Source organism: Gorilla gorilla, chromosome 10 (genome assembly GCF_029281585.2).
Source record: "Gorilla gorilla gorilla isolate KB3781 chromosome 10, NHGRI_mGorGor1-v2.1_pri, whole genome shotgun sequence".
Classification (NCBI taxonomy): Eukaryota; Metazoa; Chordata; class Mammalia; order Primates; family Hominidae; genus Gorilla; species Gorilla gorilla.
The window spans coordinates 96,576,747-96,601,650 of record NC_073234.2 but is presented as its reverse complement, the minus strand read 5'-3'; the positions used below and the strand labels follow the sequence as shown (position 1 = coordinate 96,601,650).

General features: G+C 34.7%; 2 protein-coding genes across 26 annotated transcripts in view; one reads left to right on the top strand and one right to left on the bottom strand.

Annotated features, from left to right (window-relative positions):
• The window catches only part of PPFIA2 (PTPRF interacting protein alpha 2), a 499,610-nt gene extending 497,886 nt beyond the window's left edge, over positions 1 to 1,724 (top strand). For all 25 annotated transcript variants that reach the window (XM_055358835.2, XM_055358845.2, XM_055358837.2 and 22 more), the window contains one exon: positions 311 to 1,724. Coding sequence is in view for 3 of the 25 variants with exons in the window: in XM_055358845.2 (XP_055214820.1) it covers positions 311 to 339 (29 nt within the window). In the remaining 22 variants the exon portion in view is untranslated. The remainder of the gene's footprint in view (positions 1 to 310) is intronic.
• A 1,499-nt stretch (positions 1,725 to 3,223) lies between these two features.
• Positions 3,224 to 24,904, bottom strand: part of ACSS3 (acyl-CoA synthetase short chain family member 3) — a 178,785-nt gene continuing 157,104 nt past the window's right edge. The window contains exons 14-16 of the mRNA XM_004053625.4: positions 6,581 to 6,680; positions 6,317 to 6,492; positions 3,224 to 5,125 (exon numbers count right to left, since the gene is read on the bottom strand). Coding sequence (XP_004053673.1) covers positions 5,060 to 5,125; positions 6,317 to 6,492; positions 6,581 to 6,680 — 342 coding nt within the window. The 3' untranslated portion in view covers positions 3,224 to 5,059. The remainder of the gene's footprint in view (positions 5,126 to 6,316; positions 6,493 to 6,580; positions 6,681 to 24,904) is intronic.

Sequence of the window (24,904 nt, the reverse complement as noted above, 5' to 3'; positions counted from 1 at the left end):
TTAATTAGCAAGTTGTAAATTTTTCAGAAGGCATGCTAACATTTTGCATAACTACCTTTGTTTACATTACTGCCATACTTTCCACAAAGTTGAGCACATTCTATTATTTGTTAAGCTCCCCTGCACCAAATTGGAGAAAAGCAAATGTTAATTACATACGGCTGTTGGCTACATCCTAGATGATTTCCTTCTCATGATCTTCTAGGACAGGAGTAAGCAGGCTGCGTGGAGGTACACCACAGAGGAGTAGAATGAGATTTCCCAGTCTGGGACTTTTCAGTGAACTAATGCTATCCATTGTATATTTTAGATGGCGTCTTTTCAGTCTACTCTACCTAAAGTGCACTACCATCTAAGAAGACGAGCAGTGAAAACCTTTGTGAAAACTGAATTCTAAGGAAATAATGACGTCATGACTTATTAAAAGCTGAAAAATGTGATTTTTGGGGGGAGTCAGATATTACATTTGATTAGTTTACTACAATTGTAATAAAATGCTTAAGTCATTTGAATAATAAACATCATCTACATCATAAACTCTGTACAACAGATGCTTTTATGAAATGAAGCCAGTTGTTTTTCATGTTTTATTGTAATATACTAGGCATTTATGTATTACCGTGCATTTCTTTTTAAATGTGTAAGTCTTATGTAAATGGATATAAATATGATTTTTTAAAAAATAAAATATATGGTTCATGGAGTCTCGAGTGCAAACATTTGACAATTCCAAGTACTGTTTGTATTTTACCATTCCACCATTTTTACAGTTTTTGGATTGTTAATAGTCAAATCAATATGTTTCCTTGAAGCATGTTTCATGCTTCAACATGTTTCTCCTTCAACGTGTTTCTCCTTCAAGTCTGTCAATACTTAAAGCTGAACAACCTGCCTCTGATCATGTAAAAAAGAATGATTTAACCTGGAACCGGAGCCAAAAATAGAGCTTTAAAGGCAATCAGGGATGTCCTATATCTTTAGAAATAGCACTGTGATGGCTCGATCTCCTTTTCAATACAAAACAAAGCCAAGCTGTTTACAAGGGTCAAAAGCAATTATTTAAAAATTTATATTAAAAAACCATAATCTTCTCTTGTTACCTGTGGACCAAGAAAAAAAAAAAAGAAAAAAAAAAACTTCTTTACTAAGAACCACATGTTCATTCAAATATCTTGAAATGCCAGCCAGTACCGGACAGTGAATGTCAACCACCGCAGAGTCTGAGGCTCATTTCCACTAGAGAAAACAAAACCCAAGATACCTTTCCCTTTTGTCAATGTAACAGGGCATTAGCCAGACTCATGTCTAATGTTATAAGCTTTTAGCCGAGATGGCCTTGTTGCGACTTCCCTGAAGTCAGTTTTATCAGAGGAAATAAATGAAAGACAGAATGATTAACATATATAGTGTATAAAAGTATAGAAGAGTAATCTCTTCCCTGTGGTTTTATTTGGTGGTGTTACTGTTGTTTATTCTTCGTTTATATGGGAGATTCAAAGTAAAGCCTATTTAATAATACCATTTATCTAACTGCTGATTTTCTGCTGCTTGATCTTATTAAGCGCAAGACCTGTCATTAGCAATTTCTTTTCTGTATTTTAATTTGCTATGTTTGCACGTACATTACATTTGTTTTGATGTCTATTTTTATTTAACAGATTCAGTCAAAAGGTAATGATAACAGAAACCCTTTCCATTGTCAATAAAAAAAAATAATAATTCCAGTTCTCTGTTTAAGCTTTGTTTTCTAGTCACATAAGGCTCGACAATTTACTTAAACTATCAGGAAATGTGTTCTTTGGGTGACCCAAATATTTAGCTTCAAAATTGTGTCTGCCACAAGAGGGAGATCTAAACTTGCTTATGGGAGTGATCTTAAATTTTTCTAAAGATGTGGCCTGAGTAGGAACAATAAGAAGGAGCTTTCTAAGCTCATCTAAACATGGGCATCTTGATTCATAGAAATGAAATAGAATATAGGAACTATGACATTATAATGCCATAACTAGATTTGTATCTACTATTATATACCACTCAATCACTAAAATCAATTTCTTTCTTTTAAAGATCAAGTTAGAAAGATTAATCATCTATAATAGACACTAACATATAGTGATGCAAAAGATCCAGGTATTTCCCTCAAAAAAGCATAAAATATGTTTTAATTTATAAGATAACTTCTACTAGATTCTAAAATCCATTTAATGGATTAAGCTCAGAGTCTCAACACGTTACCTTTTGATCATCAACATTATAAATTTTCACATTTTTAATGTTCAGGACCTTTCAAATACAATTTTATATAAACAAAACTGGTTTTTAAATGTAGGATAGGTCTCATTTAAATATGTTTAATATATTTTCACAAGCAAAGTAATTCAATGAATTGGAAAATACTATAACTTCTGAAACCACTTTATATTTTCATTTTCCAAAACTTAACAGTAAGAAATCCTATGAAAATACCAAACGAAGACCTCACAGAATTTATTCTAGCAAGTTTAAGTATGCCTGCATTTTTTAGTAATATTATATTGTTGTTTTTAAAGATACATTTAATTCAGAATATTTAAAGTACTATCTAGCAAAAGTGATTTATGGTTAGTAGTAAAATAGAATAATTTTTTTCTCCCAAATTTTAAGCAGTCTGATGATTCAAGTGTATCTTTCTTGCCCTATTTTTTCATCACATAAAAGTAACAACATTCTTTGATCTTGCAATTCCCCAGTGAGACACAGGAAATAGCCACTTCCCCAGTCTCCAGCACTGTTTTCCATTCCCATCCTATTGGAAAATAACCCAAGTCTGCTTGCTGAGATGTCGCTTCAGATTTGATTACCAGAAAAAATGTGCAAGAGGACCAAAGATGCAACCTTTACCTAATTCTTGGATCTGCCTGAGCTTAAACCTTGCAAATGAACAATGATACACATTCAGGTAAATAATTTGCCATTTGAAATTAACTGACTCTTATTTGAAAAAAAATAAGGAAACACATTCTACTCCTAAGACATTAAAATGAGTTATTAATGAAGACCACAGTTGTGACAATGGAAAAAATGTACCAGTGAAAGAGGCAATTCAAGGATCCCAACAGCTTCAAATGAGAGAGTGTCTATGTAGCTGGTTTAATTCAGTCTACTAACATAATTAAAAGGAAAAAGTAGATGCATATATTTTTCCAGGTGTAACAATCAAGAAGGCAATTTAAGTAAATAGGAATTTACTTTGAGAAGCCATTTATTTTGCAGCCTTCAGTCCAAAAAAAGTCAACATTTTCAGAATTTTTATATAAGTTGTAGATCATTTTTATAACAATAAACTTTCTATCATCTATTTATCTCTCACATACATTTCATGTATCCTGAGCATTATGTTACAACAATCTGCTCTTGATAGTAATGTTCCTGATAGATTAAAAGATTGAGACATACTTGAAGAACGATCAAAGATACAATGAGCATGGTATACTTTTGGGTTAAAATGTATTCTTTGATAACTGATGTCATATAGATCCCTAAGTAAATCAAATATTTAATTTCCTACATCTGTCTACCTTAGTTAACTGGCCCATTCCTATAAGCTTAACAAAAACTCACTTTACAATTATTAAAAAAAAACATTTAAGAGATTTTTAGAAGTTAAATGGAAAGATACTTTTGGACATTACAATATTTTTAATGAGTTATTATTTTAAAATTAGAGATTTCACATAAAAACCAGGATTCTTTGTTTTCTCTTTAAAAAAACAGAGGCTCTTGCAACAGGAGACCTGCCTCCTTTTTGGGCCATATTCTGCTGGGTCCGCTGCTCCTTAACGTATAGCAGGTGATCTGCAGTCTTCACCATTTTCTACTGTCTGTCCCTCAAACCTAGTGGCTTAAGTTCACTTCAAAAATCACCTAGACATTACACTACCCGCCTAGAAATCTTCTTGTCTTTAACCTAATGTAAAAATCTTGATGTTTCTTTCTTAAGAGTTTTCCTTGCCACCCTACCCCATTTGTACATCGATTCCTTGTTTCCACAGGAATCTGGAATCATTTGGATAAACATAGTCAACTAAGAACCTGAGACATGAAGAGGGGCTCCCAGGAGCCCTCATCTCCATGAGGAGATTGGACTAAATGATCTCTTTGTTCTCTGCCAGGCATGTGGTTTTTTTTTTGTTGTTTTTGTTGTTTTGAGATGGAGTCTTACTCTGTCACCCAGGCTGGAGTACAGTGGGGGAACTTGGCTCACTGCAACCTCTGCCTCTTGTATTCAAGTGATTCTCCTTGCCTTAGCCTCCCACCAACATGCCTGGCTTATTTTTGTATTTTCAGTAGCTACAGGGTTTCACCATGTTGGCCAGGCTGGTCTCAAACTGCTGACCTCAAGTGATCCTCCTGCCTCAGCCTCCCAAAGTGCTGGGATTACATGCTGAGCCAGGTCAGACATGTGGTTTTCCTTGCCTAAGTAACAAAAGACCTGAAGGTATAGCTATAACCCCGGTGTTCTGCTTTCCCTCAGAAAATGTATAGAAAAGCCCTCCTACCTAGGTAATAATTTCATCTGTCTAGATGATTACCTAAACTTCCCATTTCATCTATTTTATTTAAAACAATGTGAGCATCTAAAGAATACTAGAAAATATCTAAAATTTCTACAAGAAAAATTTTAATTATTTTCTGACTTTAAATTTTAGATTTTGGATCAAAACTACAGATTCTTGGTTTCAGGAAGTGGCTGTATATTAGTGTTGCTTTCAATTAAAGTGTTCTTTTTGGGAGGTACAATTTTAAAAATAATACGCTAGATACGTTTTTCCTAAAGCAGTAGATGACATTCAATAAGCCATGTTATAGATAACTAATAACAATGCTAACAGGGTCAAACCAAACAAAAGGCACAGGTCTTTCACATGTTTTCATTAGATTTGTTTAGGCCAAGTTTTACAATTCACATTTCATTTTGCAAGTAATTTCTACTGAAATATTTATTTCTGAGAAACAACTCAAATAATTTAATTTCAATTAAGAAATTAAATCAACTCAAAATAGGAATAAGACAAACTCATTATGCTTGCTTCAGCATTTCTTCTACGTGGCCAAAAATGCTGGGGTCTTCAATTGTAGAAGTTATCTGGAAAAAAAATTAGGGTCGGGTGAATACTCTTCCTTGACTTTCTTCTACTCTTTCTATAATTAAACAATTATATGCAATGTTGTTTTCCCCATTGTCTTGTAATATTCATATGGAAATTTTAAAAATAGGGAACTTTGAACCTAATATATTAATACTCATCTGTAGCTTTCCAGAGTAAAAAAATAAACAGTTCAGTTAGCAAAACTATTGGACCTAGATGGTATTTTCTCTGGAGTTGGAGTTCCTCTTAAGAGTCTTCTATATATTTCTGTAGAAAGAATGTTTCTTTTTTGTCACTTGTTCACATAACTACTCCTTACTGTTGCATTGCCTTTTATTATCTTAATGATAAAAATAGGTATATCTTTGCACACATAATGTACACACAAATTAAAAGAAAACATATGATTGAATCAGCCTAAGATTTCCTAAAATAATTACAAAATTAGCATTTATCAGTTAGAGCATTTTAAACATCTACTGCTGCTAGCCTCAATTATTTTGCTTTCTCATTCACTAATTGCCATTAATTACAATAATAAGGAAAATGTACCTTTTAATTCAATAGGATTAAGTTTCCACAAATTTGTTTGAATTTAACTGACAATTACTAAGAGAAAAAATATTTTGGCAGGCAGCAGTGGCTCAGGCGTGTAATCCCAGCACTTTGGGAGGTTGAGGCAATCAAATCGCTTGAGCCCAGGAATTCAAGACCACCCTGGGCAACATAGTGAGAACACTACCTCTATAAATACAAAAGAAAAAAACTAGCCAGGCACAGTTGCATGCACCTGTAGTCCCAACTACTCATGAGACTGATGTGAGAGGATCTCTTTAGATCAGAACTTTGAGGCTGTAGTGAGCCATGATTGCGCCACTGCACTACAGCCTGGGTAATAAAGCAAGACTCTATCTCTAAATTAAAATAAATAAATAAAAATATCTTCACACATTGGTTCTTATCATCAAAGCATATGTTCTTAACTAATCTGAGTTTCTTTCCAAAACCTTCATTCCTACAGAAGGAATGGCTATATAATCTGTCCCTTAACATTAAAAAATAGTACTATTGTGTGTTTTCTAGAGATGCAATTCACATTTGAGAACCATTTTTAAGAGCTTTGCTGATGCCAAAGAAATGAAGAAAAATATCTTAGAACCCAGGATTAAATATCTTTGGTAATTTACCTTGTATGGCTTGCCATTGACAATGGCAGATAAAGCTGATCGGGGGATCTTGCCAGATCTGGTTTTGGGTAGCTGTTTGACAAACACTGCATTTCGAAAAGCAGCCACAGGGCCAATGTTCTGTCTAACGTGTTTCACAATTTCTTCCAAAACTTGCTCCTCTGTTGCATTTATATCTAGAGAGAAAGTTCAGATGGTAAGCACTGAATTAACCTTAGTTAATTATTCAGGTCCCAAGCAATCAGGGAGAAAAAGATCTCTCACCTTTTCTCAATACACAGAGTGCTAAGGGGACATGACCTTTTAAGGGATCTTCCTTGCCAACAACAGCACAGTCTGCCACGGTACCATGGGAAAGGATTGACTGTAATAAGGAAAGGCATTCATTTAGGATATATTTATTTACCATATATGTGTATTCAACATATAGATATAGATACAGATATAGATATACAAACACATATAATTTCAGTTGGGGAAAAAAGTGCATGTAAGACAAGCCAAAAATCCATGGCTGCCTATTGAAAATTCATAAGTAATTTACATCATTACTAGTGAAGTGAATGCTTAGAATCCCCATGGTAGTCACTAAAGGTTGACAGTAATTAAGATAAATTGCTCAGCTAACCTGGAAAGTAAGGAAATGGTTTCTTTGTCTCAGTAGTTTATTAATGAAGTCAGAGAAAATGTGTAGTGGATACTGTATGTAAACAAACCTCTGCAAACAGGCAGCCTCATGGCGATTTGGTCTTAATGCTGGCTGCCATAGGCATACCTTCCAGAGGAATCCGAGGCTGCCCTATGGCTAAATAATAACTTTATTTCTGAGTCTGTTAGTGAACAATGAAATTCCTCTAGTGGCCACCCATCCAGAGATGATTTTCCAGGACTTGCAAGAGGCTGGATATGGAGAGAAGCCCTGACATCAGATAATCCCCACTGTTAAAGAACTATATTCATATTGCTCGCTTTAAGTTCACAAAGCTGGTATCTATCTGAAATCAAAAAAACCCACAGAGTTGAGTAACCACATGAAATACAGATGCTTAGGGTTTATATATATATATATGGTGACGGGACTTTTAAAAATGCATATTCAGATTTTTTTTTCTGAAAGATTAATAGTTATTTTGGTGACCCCAATAATCTTTATTTCAGTGACTCTCTAGCTCTAATAGCTAGAGAAAACAGTGAGCAAACTTTTAACCAACAGCACATCTGGCAGTCCTTGTTCTTTCTTCTATTCATTCATTCAATGAATATTTGCTAAATGACTCCTGTGTTGCAAACATTCACTGGGCTCAGGGGTGATCAAAAATAGTCAGCGTATTGCTTCAAGATGCTTTCAGTCTAGTAGCGGAGACAGACACTAATAAATAATTATGAATATCTATTCTAAATGTCTAAATACAAAAGTGATAAGGGCTCTGGGGAATTTTTTTTTATATGAAAGATACAGCAAAAGCAACCAATTTTGCAGAAAGATATGGGCCTCAAAAACTTTTTCTTTAGGAAATAACAATGAGTAGATCTGAAGGATGAGTAGATATTTATTAGGCAAGGAGAAGGGGATGGGGCAAAAACCCTGGGGAAGGACTTCATAGGTACCATTCATACCTCAAAGAGACCAGTGTGGCTGGAAAGCAGAGAACAAAAAGAGTGAGAATGGAGGAGATGGAGTTACAGAGGTGGATAGGTATTGTGCTAGGAACTTCCAACTCATTTTAGCATTCCTGGGAAGGTGATAAATCATTTTCAGTAGCTGAGAAGGAGATGCAAGATCAGAGCAGATTTGATATTGGGTTTTTATGTTTGTTTGTATGTTTATTTGTTTGAGACAAGATCTCACTCTGTCACCTAGGCTGGAGTGCGCTGGCATGCTCATAGATCACTGCAGCCTCAATCTCCCAGGCTCAGGTGATCCTCCAACCTCAGCCTCCTGAGTAGCTGGTTCTACAGCTGCACACCACCATGGCTGGCTAAATTTTTGTATTTTTTTTTTTTTTTTTTTGTAGAGATGGGGTTTCGCCATGTTCCCTAGGCTGGTCTCAAACTCCTGGGCTCAAGCAATCTACCTGCTTCGGCCTCCCAAAGTGCTGGGATTACAGGCATAAGCTACCACGCCCAGCTATGTTTATTTTTTTAAAGTAGTTTTAGATTCATAGCAATATCAACTAAGAAAGTAGGATTCTCATATACATCTTACCACTACATATATATAGCCTCCCCCATTATCAAAAGTTTGTACCAGAGCGATACATTTGTTGCAACTGATGAACCAAAATTGGCATACCATTATCATCCTAGTTCATAGTTTACATTACTACATTATGGTCTCCTCTGTACATGCCTGAGTTTTGTCAAATGTATAAGACAGGTATCCACCATTATAGTATCACGCAGAATAGTTTTACTGACCCAAATACTCCCTGTGCTCTGCTCATTCATCCCTTCCCTTTCCCCTAACCCTTGGCAACCACGGATCTTTATATTGTCTTCAAGGTCCTTTTCCAGAATGTTATAATTGGAATCACTCAGTATGTAGCCTTTTCAGATTAGCTTCTTTCACTTCAGAGTGGATTCTGAAAAGCACAGACTTATTTTAGTTTCATCGTGGAAAATAAATAAAGAATTGTTGAGAGTGGGTGACACAGCTTATATAGGAAAACCACCTGAAAGGATACTACAGTAGGTTAAGGTCATGACAGTAAGAATAAAAAGATGTGGTGAGATCAGAGAGACAACTTTTACTGCCAGATATATGTTTTAGTACTTACTGTAGTCAATCATTAGTCATGAAAAATAATACTTTGCTGTACCAGATAGGATATAGACTTGGAAAGTTAGATGCTATGAATTCTGACTTGGTATTCCCTTAATGAGTAAAGAACATCTCTTTTTCTTGGCTAACCAGAGTTTTCATCATCAAAAATTATTAGTGTCTATTGGTGCCATGACTCTCTGTACCTGAGTTCTTAAAATGCCAAGATATCTGTTCAAATCACTGTTAAAAAATAAATCACCCACATATTTTGTCACCTAGCCAATATGACTAGAGTTTTAACTAAATTTAATGTCAAAACATCTAGTCTGCCACTCTTTCACTTTGTTATTTTAAATTTTACTAAGTTTTGTCTTTAGTCTTAGTGCTTTTAGAAGCAGATGGGAAAATGTTGATTGTTTTTCTATAAAAGCAAGGAGTATTTTAAAATCGGAAGAAATATACAACAACATTTCCTATAATATAATATTACAGTTTCCCATTTTTGCCTACTGCAGATAAATTCTTAAAAATTATGAGACGCAAAATCATTTTCAGGAATTATGTGTCATATCTAAGTGACATCAAATATTATTCATCTATCAGTTTTTAAAATGCCATAAAGGAAGGGTGGTAGCTTTTTATGTTGGCCCCACAAATATTATTTGCATGCCAAGTGATGATTTCAACAACTGAATCATTAAAAGGGAAAGCGTTGAAATATGTCTTGGCAACATTCAAGGGACAGAAGCCAACCAAATGTCCTATGGGGGGGGGGGGGAATATCAAAAACCACATTAATGCATTCCCTCCAAATAAAATCTATGAAGCATCTGTGATTAACTGGCATTTAAGTACCTAAAAAAGTCATGGAACTTAAAAGGCAATAGTCTCACCACAATTGAGTATATAAATGTTATGAGATTAGGACTAGTAAATTCCTGTCATCTGTTGTTTCTTAGGTATTGCCAATTTTGCATAGATTTTAATGAATTTAAAATATTTTAAGGCTTCACTGAGCTGACCTACACAGGTTTTTCAATTACATTTTTAAGAATCTTAATTTAAAAAATCAGTTCAAATCAAACACCCTCATAAGATGGGAGGAGCCAGTTTGCAGTGCGATATTGTCTATGCAATGGTTCGAAGAAGACAGATTTTTAAAAATTTCCTCTGACACTGAAGTAATCTAGGAAACTTGTCAGAGAGATTCCAGATACTCATCAATATTCATGTGAATACTCAGGAACTATTCAGCAATGTTGCAACTACTTAAATCCAATAGTCATTTAATGCTTGGTAGAATTGAAATGGCAAGGCATCTTAGTTGGATACACAGTCACTTTATGGAAATATATTCAATGTTGAAGAATCATTCCTAAAATAGCAAACAAAATAGCTAGCTACCTTGGAAAACAAATAGTGACACTTTGGTTAGAATAACCTTCAAAAAGGCAAAAGGCATGTGAACCGTGTCCTAAGTAGGCTTTAAAGACAGTATGTTAACACCAGATTTCCAAGTTCCCACAAATATTAGTGGGATTATTTAAGAAACCTACACTTAAGCTACAAGTGAAAGAGTGAAATTAGAGAGCCCAATTTGTTTCCTGTACATTTCGTTGTATGAAAACGCCTGAAGATTTCTTCACATGAAAAGCCACAGCAGTCAAAGGGAACTGAGCAAGTACAATCATATTAGCTTCTGCAAATTTTAGCTTACAAGTGCAGAACTAGCAGATTTTAGACACAATTTTTCTAAGAACTCCTTAACCTCCATCAAAGTTTCCTAAATGTCTAGCTCAATGCTGGGCTTTCAAAAACTAATCAACACTTTAAAAATAGACTTGAGTATTACTTAATAGTTAAAGAAGGCCCTCATTTTTACTTGGATCTGCAAGGATACTGTCCTCTTAAATTGATAAAAAGCTATTCTAGAGCTCCATTTTCTTATGACGAGAACAGAAAAGAACATAGAGTTCCCTGAAATATTTTTGATGTAACAATTTTAATAGAATATCTGCTTGATTTAGGTAATATAAATTTTATGGTTTTGTTGTACTCGAAATTCTTTTTATAAATTTATTGGTACAAATATTTGTACATATTTATAGGGCACATGTGATATTTTGTTACATGCATAGAGTGTGTAATGATCAATTCAGGGTACTTAAGGTATCCATCACTTCGAGTATTTATCATTTCTATGTGTTGAAAACGTTTCAAGTCCTAATTTCTAGCTATTTTGAACTATACATTGTTATTAACTATAGACACTCTACTTTGCTACTGAATATTACAACTTATTCCTTCTATCTAACTGTATATTTGTACCCATTAACCGATCTCTTTTCATGTCCTTTCACCACTTGACACACACATACCCTTCTCAGCCTCTGGTATCATTCTACTCTCTGTTTCTGTAAGATAAACTATCCCAGATCCCATATATGAATGAGGATAGATATTGTCTTTCTGTGCCTGGATCCTTTCACTTAACATAATGAAATCCAGTTCTATCCAAATAGCTGCAAATGGCAGGATTCTATTATTTCTTTATGGCCAAGTATTATTCTATTATGCACATTTACCATATTTTCTTTCTTCATTCATCTGTTGATGATCGCTTAGGTTGATTCTATATCTTTGCTACTTGAGCACTGCTGCAACAAACATGGGGGTAAATGTAGCCCTTTGACATACTAATTTATTTTCCTTTGGATAAATACCCAGCAGTGGGATTGCAAGACCTTATGGTAGTTCTACTTTTAGTTTTTCGAAAAATCTCCATACTATTTTCCATAACGGCTGTACTAATTTACATTCCTACTAACCATGTATGAGTTCCCCTTTCTCTACATCCTTGCAAGCATGAATGACTTTCTAACAATAACTTACACACTTTTTTGTCTTTCTAATAATTACTCATAAAATGTTTACTTAGGGAAACTGGAAAAGTGTAGATATTTTTACTGTACTTAAAAACAATATTCAGTCTATTTTTTCTACAAACAAAACATTCATTGGATTAAGACCCTCAATTCCTATTCCAAAAAGTTAAAGTGGAATATGGTATTCACCACTGGCAACCCTTGTCAAGTAGTTAAATAGTAAGGTTTGGGCACTTTAATAAGAGCTGGATATATCATCAAACATTTCAGAAGGAAATAATCAATTTGCTAAGCAATTTTGCTAGGAGCTAGTAAAAAGTCAGTATAAAGTATCAGTTCACAATTCTCTAAGAGATTTCAAAGACAGAGAAGACAAATTTGATTTAAACTGAGATAGAATTTTCTTATTAAATATAAATAATAAAAACTTAGTCATTTAATTCATATATAGAGAGAAGTTAACTTAAAGATTTAAGGTCTGAATCATTTCCTGTTACGCACCCTAAATACTCCAAGACCCAGTGACAAAGTTTCTGTTAGATGCCAATAATTCTAGCATGTTTTCCTCTTTTTCCATTTTAACTGCCTATTTTCTGCCTATCTCATTCTGCTGTTACATACAGTGAGAAGGATTTCAGTAGAAGCATTAAAGCACAACATATCTTTGAATAGGTTGATACTCCTCTTTTCATTCTAAAAACAGAAAAAGACTAAGGTTTTTGACTAATAATAATAACTATGCATACATAATTTTCATATTTTGATTGACTGAGTCTGCCGGAAATGCAGGTGAATATTGGAAGTAATCTCTTAGAAGGAAGAAATTAAAAGTTCATGCAACTAGAACCATCTTTTGCCAACACACCAAAAGACGTGAAGCAAAAATTTCAATTTCAGGTTATCACAAAATTTAGAGTCGTTTAAAAACAAGATAACATTATAATAGCACACAAAGTTCAAATGTTCTAAAATATTTTATAAAGTTCCTTCCTTTTACTCAAAAAAAAATCACATTTAAGAAACACATGCCAACATGACAAGAAGTATTAAGCTGTTAAGTTTGAACTGAAGATAGGTACAAACTTTTTTAATTTTTAATTTTTTTAACTTTTAGATCCGGGGGTACATAAGCAGGTTTGCTATAGAAATAAACTCATGTCACAGGGGTCTGTTGTACAGATTATTTCATCACCCAGGTACTAAGCCTAGTACCCAATAGCTGTTTTTTCTGATCCTCTTTTAATTAGAGAAAGAGGAAATAAACCTTTGACTCTGCATACTCTGATCACAGTGAATTGTTAATCATGTTACTTTAAACATTTTCTTTCATTCAAATTGTAGTTTGTTTGCTCCATTCAGTTTAAAAACTATTCTGGGATTTGCTTCCAGAAAAAAATGAAGTAACTTATATCTTCCACAATAACAATGAAAAACTCTGGGCTAAAATATGTATTAGAAGACTCGGTCAGAACATAAGAACTTGAAATACAACTTGGTGATGAGTTCACTGTCATTTGAGAGTTTGGGGATTTTGTTATTTTTGTTCATTTGTTTGCTTTACTTTCTGTATAACCTGGCCCGAGGACTAAAGCAGCTCAGCATGTGTAACTGACAATGAGTACAGACAGGAAAAGCCCTAAGAGCCTGCTGTGTCTGGTCAGAGGCCCAGGAAAACAAGTAGGGGAGTCACAAAACAGGTTTTGTCCTCCCTACTTCAGATGAGTGACAACAAAGAAGCAGGGCCCACCCCTCTCTCTACAGAGCTGTAGAAAATTTGTTACCTCTCCACACCTTATACCAAGTAAATGTCAGCAATTAAGGTGTGCCCCTTCCCTTCTCCACACTAGCTGTACAACAGATCCTGCAGGAGGGAGCCCTGGGTACTCTCCTACCCTAAACCAAGAGAACCCAGAAAGGATCAGTGCCACTTGCTCTCTGCAGCAGCAGCCGCCATGCTGCTCCTGAGAGTGGCTCGCTGTTGACTTACCCTGGCATGTGTTAGGCAACTGCCAGCAAAGAGACAAGACCCCTTCCTCTCCCCAGAGGCACTGTTCCTGTAGACGTTGCAGGAATAATCCTGGTAACTGTGGGGAGACAAAGCCCTGACTCATTACCCATAAGAACAGCAAAGGAGAGTTTTGTGAACCAAAGAGGGAAAAGGGACCTCTGGTTTTGGTACTACAAGTAAGAAGCTTTGAATTCACCCCTCCATTCTAACAAGTAGAAAGTTAAACAAACTGAAAAAAAACTAAAAAACAATTAAACAAAAACAATTCTTCTTAGATTTGTCAGAGAGGAAGTTCACAGGGAAAACCACTCCCCCAAAACTGTAAAGGCAGACAAGTAAATAGAGAAAAACACAATTTACTGGAGCAGAAACCTCTACAGGAACAAGTGCCAAGGTTGGAAAACCCGAGCTGTATGACAAAACACTGTGTTCCTCTTTCCAGGGCCTACCCTTAAAAGAAACTATTCTGTAACAGAACCTAACTGCTGGAGTTTTCTCAGAGCCTAACTGACATAGGAGAAAGGAAATATCCAATTCCAGCCCCCTTTATTCAACCTATTTTTTGTTTGTTTGTTTGTTTTGAGACAGAGTCTCGCTCTGTCACCCAGGCTGCAGTGCAGTGGCGCGATCTCGGCTCACTGCAAGCTCCGCCTCGCGGGTTCACGCCATTCTCCTGCCTCAGCCTCCCGAGTAGTTGGGACTACAGTCGCCCACCACCATGCCTGGCTAATTTTTTGTATTTTTTAGTAGAGACGGGGTTTCACTGTGTTAGCCAGGATGGTCTCGATCTCCTGACCTCGTGATCTGCCCATCTCGGCCTCCCATAGTGCTGGGATTACAGGCGTGAGCCACCACGCCAGGCCTCATCCTATTTTAAGAGGGAAAAAATCTACAAAGAACTGATGAAGTTCACAGTCCAAGGATACATGTTCATGAAACAACTAAGATTTAATCATAGGAGTACAGAATACTTCTCCTCCCCCTGAGTCTTGCCAATACACCAGCAAAGGCCTACTGAAGTTCTTTTTATACAGTACATCATGTCAGTATTTCAACAGGCAATTACAAGGCATACTAAAAGGTAAAATAAATAACAACAACAAACCACACAAATACACACACACACACACACACAGTTTGAATAGACTGAAGAAGCATTAGAAACAGAGTTTCATATGACAGGAATATTGGAATTATCTGAACATGATATTTTTTAAAACTACGATTAATATGTTAAGGGCATTAATGGAAAAAGTAGACAACTTGCAATAATAGATGATTAATGTAAGCTGAGCAGAGAGATTGAAATTCTAAGAAATAATTTTTAAAATGCTACAAAGCAATATCACTGTATCAAAAATAAAGAATGTCTCTGATGGACTTATTTGTAAACTAGACGTAGGTGAAAGAAGAATCTTGGTGCTTGAGGATGTATCAATAGAAACCTCCAAAACCAAAAATCAAAGAGAAAAAAGATGGAAAAGAAATCTCCAAACAGAACAAAATATCCAAGAACTTCAGAACAAATAGAAAAGCTGTAACAAACACATAATAGCGGTAATGAGAGGAGAAGAAAGAAATAGAAGCAATATATGAAGAAATAATGACTGAGAGTTTCCCCCAAATTAATGCTGACACAAAATCATAGATCCAGGAATTGCAGAAAACATCAAGCAAGATAAATGTAAAAAAAAAATCCTACCTGTAGGCATATCATACTCAAATTTCAAACAATCTAAGATAAAGAAAAAAATTCTAGAGAAAGCCAGAGTGGAGGGAGAAACACCTTACCTATAGAGAAGCAAAGATAAGAATCACATGTGACTTCTCCTTAGGAACCATGTAAACAAGAAGAGAGTGGAGTGAAATATTTAAAGTGTCAAGAGGGAAAAAAGCACCATTAATTCTATAATTACAGAATTCCAGATTGCTATATTGTGGAAAATTATCCTTCAAAAATTAAGGAGAAACAGACTTTTTTAGACAAAAGAAAAAAATTGAAGTAATGTGTTGCCCGTAGACCTGCTTTGCAAGAAATGTTAAGTTATTTGGAGACATGGAAAATAATATGTCAGAAACTTGTATAAATAAAAATAAAGGAACAGCATCAAAAATGAATAAACAAATGTAAAATGAAAAAAAATTATTTTTCTTTTTCTCAATTTACCTCACAGATAAGTTTGTTCAAAATAATAATAGCAACAATGTGTGTATATGCGCATGTGTATATGCTTATGTGTAAGCAAGTGAATGACAGCAGTGATACAAGAGCTACAAGGGAGGAATTAGAAATATTTTGCTATTTGTCAAAGATCAGATAGTTGTAGATATGCAGCATTATTTCTGAGGGCTCTGTTCTGTTCCATTGATCTATATCTCTGTTTTGGTACCAGTACCATGCTGTTTTGGTTACTGTAGCCTTGTAGTATAGTTTGAAGTCAGGTAGCGTGATGCCTCCAGCTTTGTTCTTTTGGCTTAGGATTGACTTGGCGACGCAGGCTCCGTTTTGGTTCCATATGAACTTTAAAGTAGTTTTTTCCAATTCTGCGAAGAAAGTCATTGATAGCTTGATGGGGATGGCATTGAATCTGTAAATTACCTTGGGGAGTATGGCCATTTTCACGATATTGATTCTTCCTACCCATGAGCGTGGAATGTTCTTCCATTTCTTTGTATCCTCTTTTATTTCATTGAGCAGTGGTTTGTAGTTCTCCTTGAAGAGGTCCTTCACGTCCCTTGTAAGCTGGATTCCTAGGTATTTTATTCTCTTTGAAGCAATTGTGAATGGGAGTTCACTCATGATTTGGCTCTCTGTTTGTGTGTCATTGGTGTATAAGAATGCCTGTGATTTTTGCACATTGATTTTGTATCCTGAGACTTTGCTGAAGTTGCTTATCAGCTTAAGGAGATTTTGGGCGAGACAATGGGGTTTTCTAGATATACAATCATGTCGTCTGCAAACAGGGACAATTTGACTTCCTCTTTTCCTAATCGAATACCCTTTATTTCCTTCTCCTGCCTAATTGCCCTGGCCAGAACTTCCAACACTATGTTGAATAGGAGTGGTGAGAGCGGGCATCCCTGTCGTGTGCCAGTTTTCAAAGGGAATGCTTCCAGTTTTTGCCCATTCAGTATGATATTGGCTGTGGGTTTGTCATAGATAGCTCTTATTATTTTGAGATACATCCCATCAATACCTAATTTATTGAGAGGTTTTAGCATGAAGCGTTGTTTAATTTGTTCAAAGGCTTTTTCTGCATCTATTGAGATAATCATGTGGTTTTTGTCTTTGGTTCTGTTTATATGCTGGATTACATTTATTGATTTGCATATATTGAACCAGCCTTGCATCCCAGGGATGAAGCCCACTTGATGATGGTGGATAAGCTTTTTGATGTGCTGCTGGATTCAGTTTGCCAGTATTTTCTTGAGGATTTTTGCATCAATGTTCATCAAGGATATTGGTCTAAAATTCTCTTTTTTGGTTGTGTCTCTGCCCGGCTTTGGTATCAGGATGATGTTGGCATCATAAAATGAGTTAGGGAGGATTCCTTCTTTTTCTATTGATTGGAATAGTTTCAGAAGGAATGGTACCAGTTCCTCCTTGTACCTCTGGTAGAATTTGGCTGTGAATCCATCTGGTCCTGGACTCTTTTTTGTTGGTAAGCTATTGATTATTGCCACAATTTCAGCTCCTGTTATTGGTCTATTCAGAGATTCAACTTCTTCCTGGTTTAGTCTTGGGAGAGTGTATGTGTCGAGGAATTTATCCATTTCTTCTAGATTTTCTAGTTTATTTGCTTAGAGGTGTTTGTAGTATTCTCTGATGGTAGTTTGTATTTCTGTGGGAATAGTGGTGATATCCCCTTTATCATTTTTTATTGTGTCTACAACTATCTGATCTTTGACAAACCTGAGGAAAAACAAGCAATGGGGAAAGGATCCCCTATTTAATAAATGATGCTGGGAAAACTGGCTAGCCATATGTAGAAAGCTGAAACTGGATCCCTTCCTTACACCTTATACAAAAATCAATTCAAGATGGATTAAAGACTTAAACGTTAGACCTAAAACCATAAAAACCCTAGAAGAAAACCTAGGCATTACCATTCGGGACATAGGCACGGGCAAGAACTTCATGTCTAAAACACCAAAAGCAATGGCAACAAAAGACAAAATTGACAAATGGGATCTAATTAAACTAAAGAGCTTCTGCACAGCAAAAGAAACTACCATCAGAGTGAACAGGCAACCCACAAAATGGGAGACAATTTTTGCAACCTACTCATCTGACAAAGGGCTAATATCCAGAATCTACAATGAACTCAAACAAATTTACAAGAAAAAAACAAACAACCCCATCAAAAAGTGGGGGAAGGACATAAACAGACACTTCTCAAAGGAAGACATTTATGCAGCCAAAAAACACATGAAAAAATGCTCACCATCACTGGCCATCAGAGAAATGCAAATCAAAACCACAATGAGATATCATCTCACACCAGTTAGAATGGCGATCATTAAAAAGTCAGGAAACAACAGGTGTTGGAGAGGATGTGGAGAAATAGGAACACTTTTACACTGTTGGTGGGACTGTAAACTAGTTCAACCATTGTGGAAGTCAGTGTGGCGATTCCTCAGGGATCTAGAACTAGAAATGCCATTTGACCCAGCCATCCCATTACTGGGTATATACCCAAAGGACTATAAATCATGCTGCTATAAAGACACATGCACACGTATATTTACTGCAGCACTAATCACAAAAGCAAAGACTTGGAACCAACCCAAATGTCCAATAATGATAGACTGGATTAAGAAAATGTGGCACATATACACCATGGAATACTATGCAGCCATAAAAAATGATGAGTTCATGTCCTTTGTAGGGACATGGATGAAATTGGAAATCATCATTCTCAGTAAACTATCGCAAGAAGAAAAAACCAAACACCGCATATTCTCACTCATAGGTGGGAATTGAACAATGAGAACACATGGACACAGGAAGGGGAACATCACACATGGGGACTGTTGTGGGGTGGGGGGATGGGGGAGGGATAGCACTGGGAGATATACCTAATGCTAGATGACGAGTTAGTGGGTGCAGCACACCAGCATGTCACATGTATACATATGTAACTAACCTGCACATTGTGCACATGTACCCTAAAACTTAAAGTATAATAAAAAAAAGAAATATTTTGCTATTATAAAGTATTTTCTCTGCCCATGAAGTAATATGTATTATTTGAGTCTGGACTTGGTTAGTTGTAAACATATATTGCAAACATTAGGGCAACCACCAAAACAAGCTAAAAGAAGTATATTTAATATGTTAAGAAAGGAGAGCAAAATGAAATAATATAAAATGTTCAATTATAACCACAAAATGCAGAGAAAGAAAGACAGAAATAGAAGCAAAGAGTAAGGGCAACAAATAGAAAACTGTAACAAATATGGTAAATGTTAATTCAGTTATATTAATGATCATTTAATGTCAATGATCTAAATATACCAATTAAAAGGCAGAATCTCAGAGAGTAGATCAAAAACAAGACTCAATTATATGTTTTCTGAAAGAAACCCATTTTAAATATAACAATACATACAGATTAAAAGTAAAGAGATGGAGAAAGTTATACCATGCTAATTTTTTTAAGTAGGAGTAGTTACGTTAATTTCAAGCACAGAAGACTTCAGAGCAAGAAAATGTATCAAGAATAAAGAGGAGCATTACATAATGATAAAGAGGTCAATAACCCGAGAAGCCGTGATGATCCTTAGGGCATCAAAGTATGTCAGGCAAAACTGATAGAATTGGGAGGAGAAACAGATGAATCAACCATTATAGTTCAAGACTTTAACACTCCTGTGTTGGAAATTTACAGATCCACTGGGCACACAATCAGTAAGGACATAGTTCAGTTCAACAGTACCATCAATCAACTGAATAAAATTGACATCAATAGGCCACTTCATTCAACAACTAGTAATTAAGAATAAGAAAAAAAAAGTCCACACTCAAATAACACTTCATAGAGCAAGTACCTTATAATAACAAAAATTCCTAATTCCTCCCTTCTAGCCCTTGTATCACTGCTGTCATTTATTTTGCTTATACATAAGCATAGATATATGTATGTGCATATATGCACACATATTGTTGCTGTTATTAGTATGAACAAACTGTTATTTTTGAGATAAATTGAGAACAAGAAAATTAAAATGTTTTATTTTACTTTCTGATACGGTTTGGCTGTGTACCCATCCAAATCTCATCTTGAATTGTGGCTTCCATAATTCCCACATGTCATGGGAGGCACCTGGTGGGAGGTAACTGAATCATGGGGGCGAATCTTTTCGGTGTTGTTCTCATGATAGTGAATAAGTCTCACAAGATCTGATGGTTTTATAAAGAGAGTTCCCCTGCGCACTCCCTCTTGCCTGCCGCCATGTAAGACATGACTTTGCTCTTCATTCTCCTTCTGCCATGATTGTGAGGCCTCCCCAGCCATATGGGATTATGAGTCAATTAAACCTCTTTCGTTTATAAATTACCCAGTCTCAGGTATGTCTTTACTAGCAATGTGAGAATAGACTAATACACCTTCATTTATTCATTTCTGATGCTCTTCCTTTATTTTTGTTGATCTAAATATCTGATTTATGTTTTTTCCTTGTCTCTGAATGAAATTGTTGAATGAAGATTACACATTTTTTCAAACTTAAATGGAACAGTCACCAAGACAGACTACATTTTGGGCCATAAAACACACCTTAAAAATTTAAAAAGAATATAAATCATAAAACATCTGTTCTGAGGTAATAATGGAATTAAACTAGCAATCAATAACAGAAAGATAGGTGTAAAATCACAAATTATTGGAGATTAAACAACACACTTCTAAATAACACATGAGTCAAAGAAGATATTTCAAGAGAAATTTAAACATATTTTAACTAAATGAAAATTATAATATAACATCAATATTTATGGGATGCAGCAACAGCATGCTCACAGGAAAATTTATAGCACTGAATTCACATATTAGAAAAGAAGAGAGATCTAAAATCAATTATGTAAACATTCACCTTAGGAAACTAGAAAATGGAAGACCAAATTAAATTCAAAGTAAGCAGAATAAAATAAATTATAAAAATTAGAGGAGAAATAAATTAAATCGAAAATAAATCAATAGAAAATACCATAAAACCAAAAGCTATTCCTTTAAAATATCAATAAAATCAATAAACCTCTATCCAGGCTAAGGAAAAAAAAAAGGAAGAGACAAATTACTAAAACCAGAAATGAAAGAGGACATATTACTACAGATCATGGACATTAAAAAGATAATAACGAATATTATGAATAAGTCTATGCCCACAAATTTGATTACCCAGACAAAATAAACTAATTTCTTGAAAGACACAATCTGACAAAAGTCACACAGGAAGAAATTGACAATCTGAATAGGCCTATATTTATTAAAAATTAGATCCACAATTAATAACCTTCCAAAACTGAAAGTACCAGGTGAAGATCGGTTCGTTGGTGAATTCTACCAATTCATCAGTTAATTCTACCATTTAAGGAATAAATTAGACCAATTATCTACAATCTGTCCTTCCAATGACAGAAGTCATGGGAATATTTTCTAACTCAATCTATGGAACTGGAACAATGCTGGCCCCATAGAATAAGTTAGAAAATATTCCCATTGTATTAATACTAAAATAAGACAATTAAAAAAAACTATTGACAGAGGCTGTCACGAGCATAGATGCCAAAACCCTCCATAAAATATTAGCAAATAGAATCCAATCATGTGTGGAAAGAGTTATGTACTATGACCAAGTGGAATTTATCCCAGGTATACAAAGCTGGTTCGAAATTCAATAATCAAAGTAATCCATCGCATCAATAGGCTGAAGAAGGAAAATTACATGATCATATCAGTAGATGCAGAAAAAAATAAAATATTTGACAAAATCCAATACCCATTCATGATAAAAATATTAAGTATACTACGAATAGAGGGGAACTTCCACAATTTGGTGATGAACCATCTACAAACAAACCAAGAGCTTACATCATACTCAATGGTGAGAAATTCAAAACTTTCCCACTAAGATCTGAAACAAGGCAAGGATGTCTACCCTCAACTATATTTTCAACATCATACTGGCTAGTGTAACAAGACAAGAAAGACAACACTGAACTAGGTAGTGCAATAAGACAAGAAAGGAATATAAAAGGTATACAGACTGAGAAAGAAGATATAAAACTGTATTTGTTTGCAAACAACCTGATCGTATATATGTAGAATATCCAAATAGACAAAAGCTTTGAAAAACAAATTAACATTGAAACCACAGTCCACAGAAAGTGGGTAAAGCTATGTAGTCTGATCCTAACTGGGCTGACCACTTCCTAAAATAAATAGCCACAAGAACAGAAATGCAGAAGATTTAAATAGGATCCAGAACCTCATGATGTAATATTCAAAATACTCGGGATAAGATTTAAAATAGACATTTATCAGGAAAATCTAAACATCTTTTAAGAAAAAAAACAATCCCTAGATACCAAACCCAACATTACCTAAATATCAGAATTATCAGAAAATTTAACTTAAATATTATAACTATGGGGAAATAAACCTCTAAATTTACCAGTGCTCCTATAAAAGCCCTAGCCTCCTGAGACTCTTGAAACATCTGAAAAATTAGACCTATAGTGATTTGCCTAATGAATTGCTCAGATCTTAAAGGATAATAAAACTTTAATTTATCTGTCAAGGCCAAATGTGTATAGTCCAGACTAGATCCCTAGTATAAACTCCCAAGAAGCTGGGAAGATTGGCTCACTATCTTCTTGGGTATTTACCTGCTAAAAAGAGATTAATTCCCAGGAGTTAGAAACATTTCCATGTTGTAAAACTGGAGATGCACAGGGCGGTCTGGCTCCTGGGGCTATTTTACTTCTATATTAAAGAATTAGAGTTTTGATTAAAGGCATTATGTTTTTAAGAAGAGCCTTCAGGAAGGACGGCTGCCTCCCTCCCTTTTAAGTAGAGAAAAATCATTTTTTAAACTTTCATTTATGGAGAATCTGGCTACTCACGTAGGAAAAATTGCCATTGGCTTTCATTGAGTCATAATAAGACCTAGGGTAAGGTGGAAATGACACTCTTATAAAAAAACTGTCAAAGATGAATATTAAAAACCAAACAATAACCATGGCCCAAGAAGAATGGGCAAAAACTCTTGGTATGAATGGAATCATAGACGTTCTCGCAAGTTAATAAAAGCTACAAAAAAAGAACCAAAATAAGTTAAAAGAGAGAAGGGGGAGAATGAAATAAGAGAATGAAAAAGAGAAGAATCAAAAAGAATAACAATAAACTGGTAGGCAGATATATAACTATATCAATAATTAAATGTAAATTATCTGAAAACACTAAATGATGGAGATTGCCAGATTGGATAAACATAAAAACAAATAGATGCTGTCCATATGAACTAAGTAGGTGCTGTCTACAAGAAACCCACATGAAACATAATACAGATAGATTAAAAATGAAAAATGAAAAAAGATCTATGATTCAAACATGATTCAAAGAAAAGAATGGCTATATGATTACCACAAACAGTAGATTTCAGAATAAGGAAAATTACTATTGATTAATAATATTAATAATAATAACAATTATTATTAATTATATGAATCAATGTATAAAAACAGTAATTCATTGCAATCATGTAAAGTTTGTCCCAGGAATACATGACTGGTTCAAAAGCTGAAAATTATTTAATGTAATTCACATAACATGGTTAAAAAGAAAAATCACATATTCCTATTAATAGAGGCAGAAAAAGCATTTGATAAAATTCAACATTCATTCACAATTAAAAATAACACTTCAGCAGATTAGAAATACAAAAACAACTATTCAGTTTGATAAAGTGTGTGTTTACAGAAATACCTACAGTTAGCACCATTCTTGCCTTTACCCTAAGATCAGGATCAAGACAAGGGTGTCTGCTCTTACCAGTCTTGTTCAACATCCTATCCCAAGTTCTAGCCAGTTCCAAAAGGCAAGAAAAAGACATGAAAAGCATTCAGATTGGAAAGGAGGTAATAAAACTGTTTTTATTCACATGTAACATAATTGTTTACACAGAAAGTCTCAACAAGTCTACCAAAAATACCGCTAGAGCTAGCAAGCAAGTTAAACAAGATCATAGGTTACATATCAGTCTGCAAAAAGGTCAGTAGTATTTCTATCCACTAGCAATGAAAAATTTCAAACCAAAGTTTTTAAAAAATGTATAGTAGCTAAAAAATTAAATACTTAAATATAAACTTAACAAAACTTGTTCAGAATCTGTATGCTAAAAAGTACAAAGTATTTAAGAAACATACCAAAGAAGTTCTAAAGAAAGAAATATACAAAACTCATGGATTGAACTCAGTAAGTTTGAAATAGCAATTTTTCTCCAATCAATATATGGATTTAACACAATCTCAATCAAAATTTATGCATGGGTTCATTGTACCTATAGAAAATTTTATTCTAATATGTATATGGAATACCTAAAGGAACTAGTATAGCTACAACAAGACTAAGAAAGAAGAGCAGATGTGGAGGATTCACAATATTCAACTCTAAGATACACTACATAGCTACAGTGCCAAGGCAGTATATTCATAAAAATATAATGTAGATCAATTATATTGATCTACATAAAAAATCTATTAAATATTTTCTACGATCATCATAAAAAAATGTAGATCAATGAAATAGAAAGATATTCTAGAAACAGACCCACTCCAATATTATCACCTGATTTTTGACAAAGTTGCAATGGCAATTCAATAGAGAAAGGGCAGCTTTTTCAACAAATGATGCTGGAACAACTGGCAT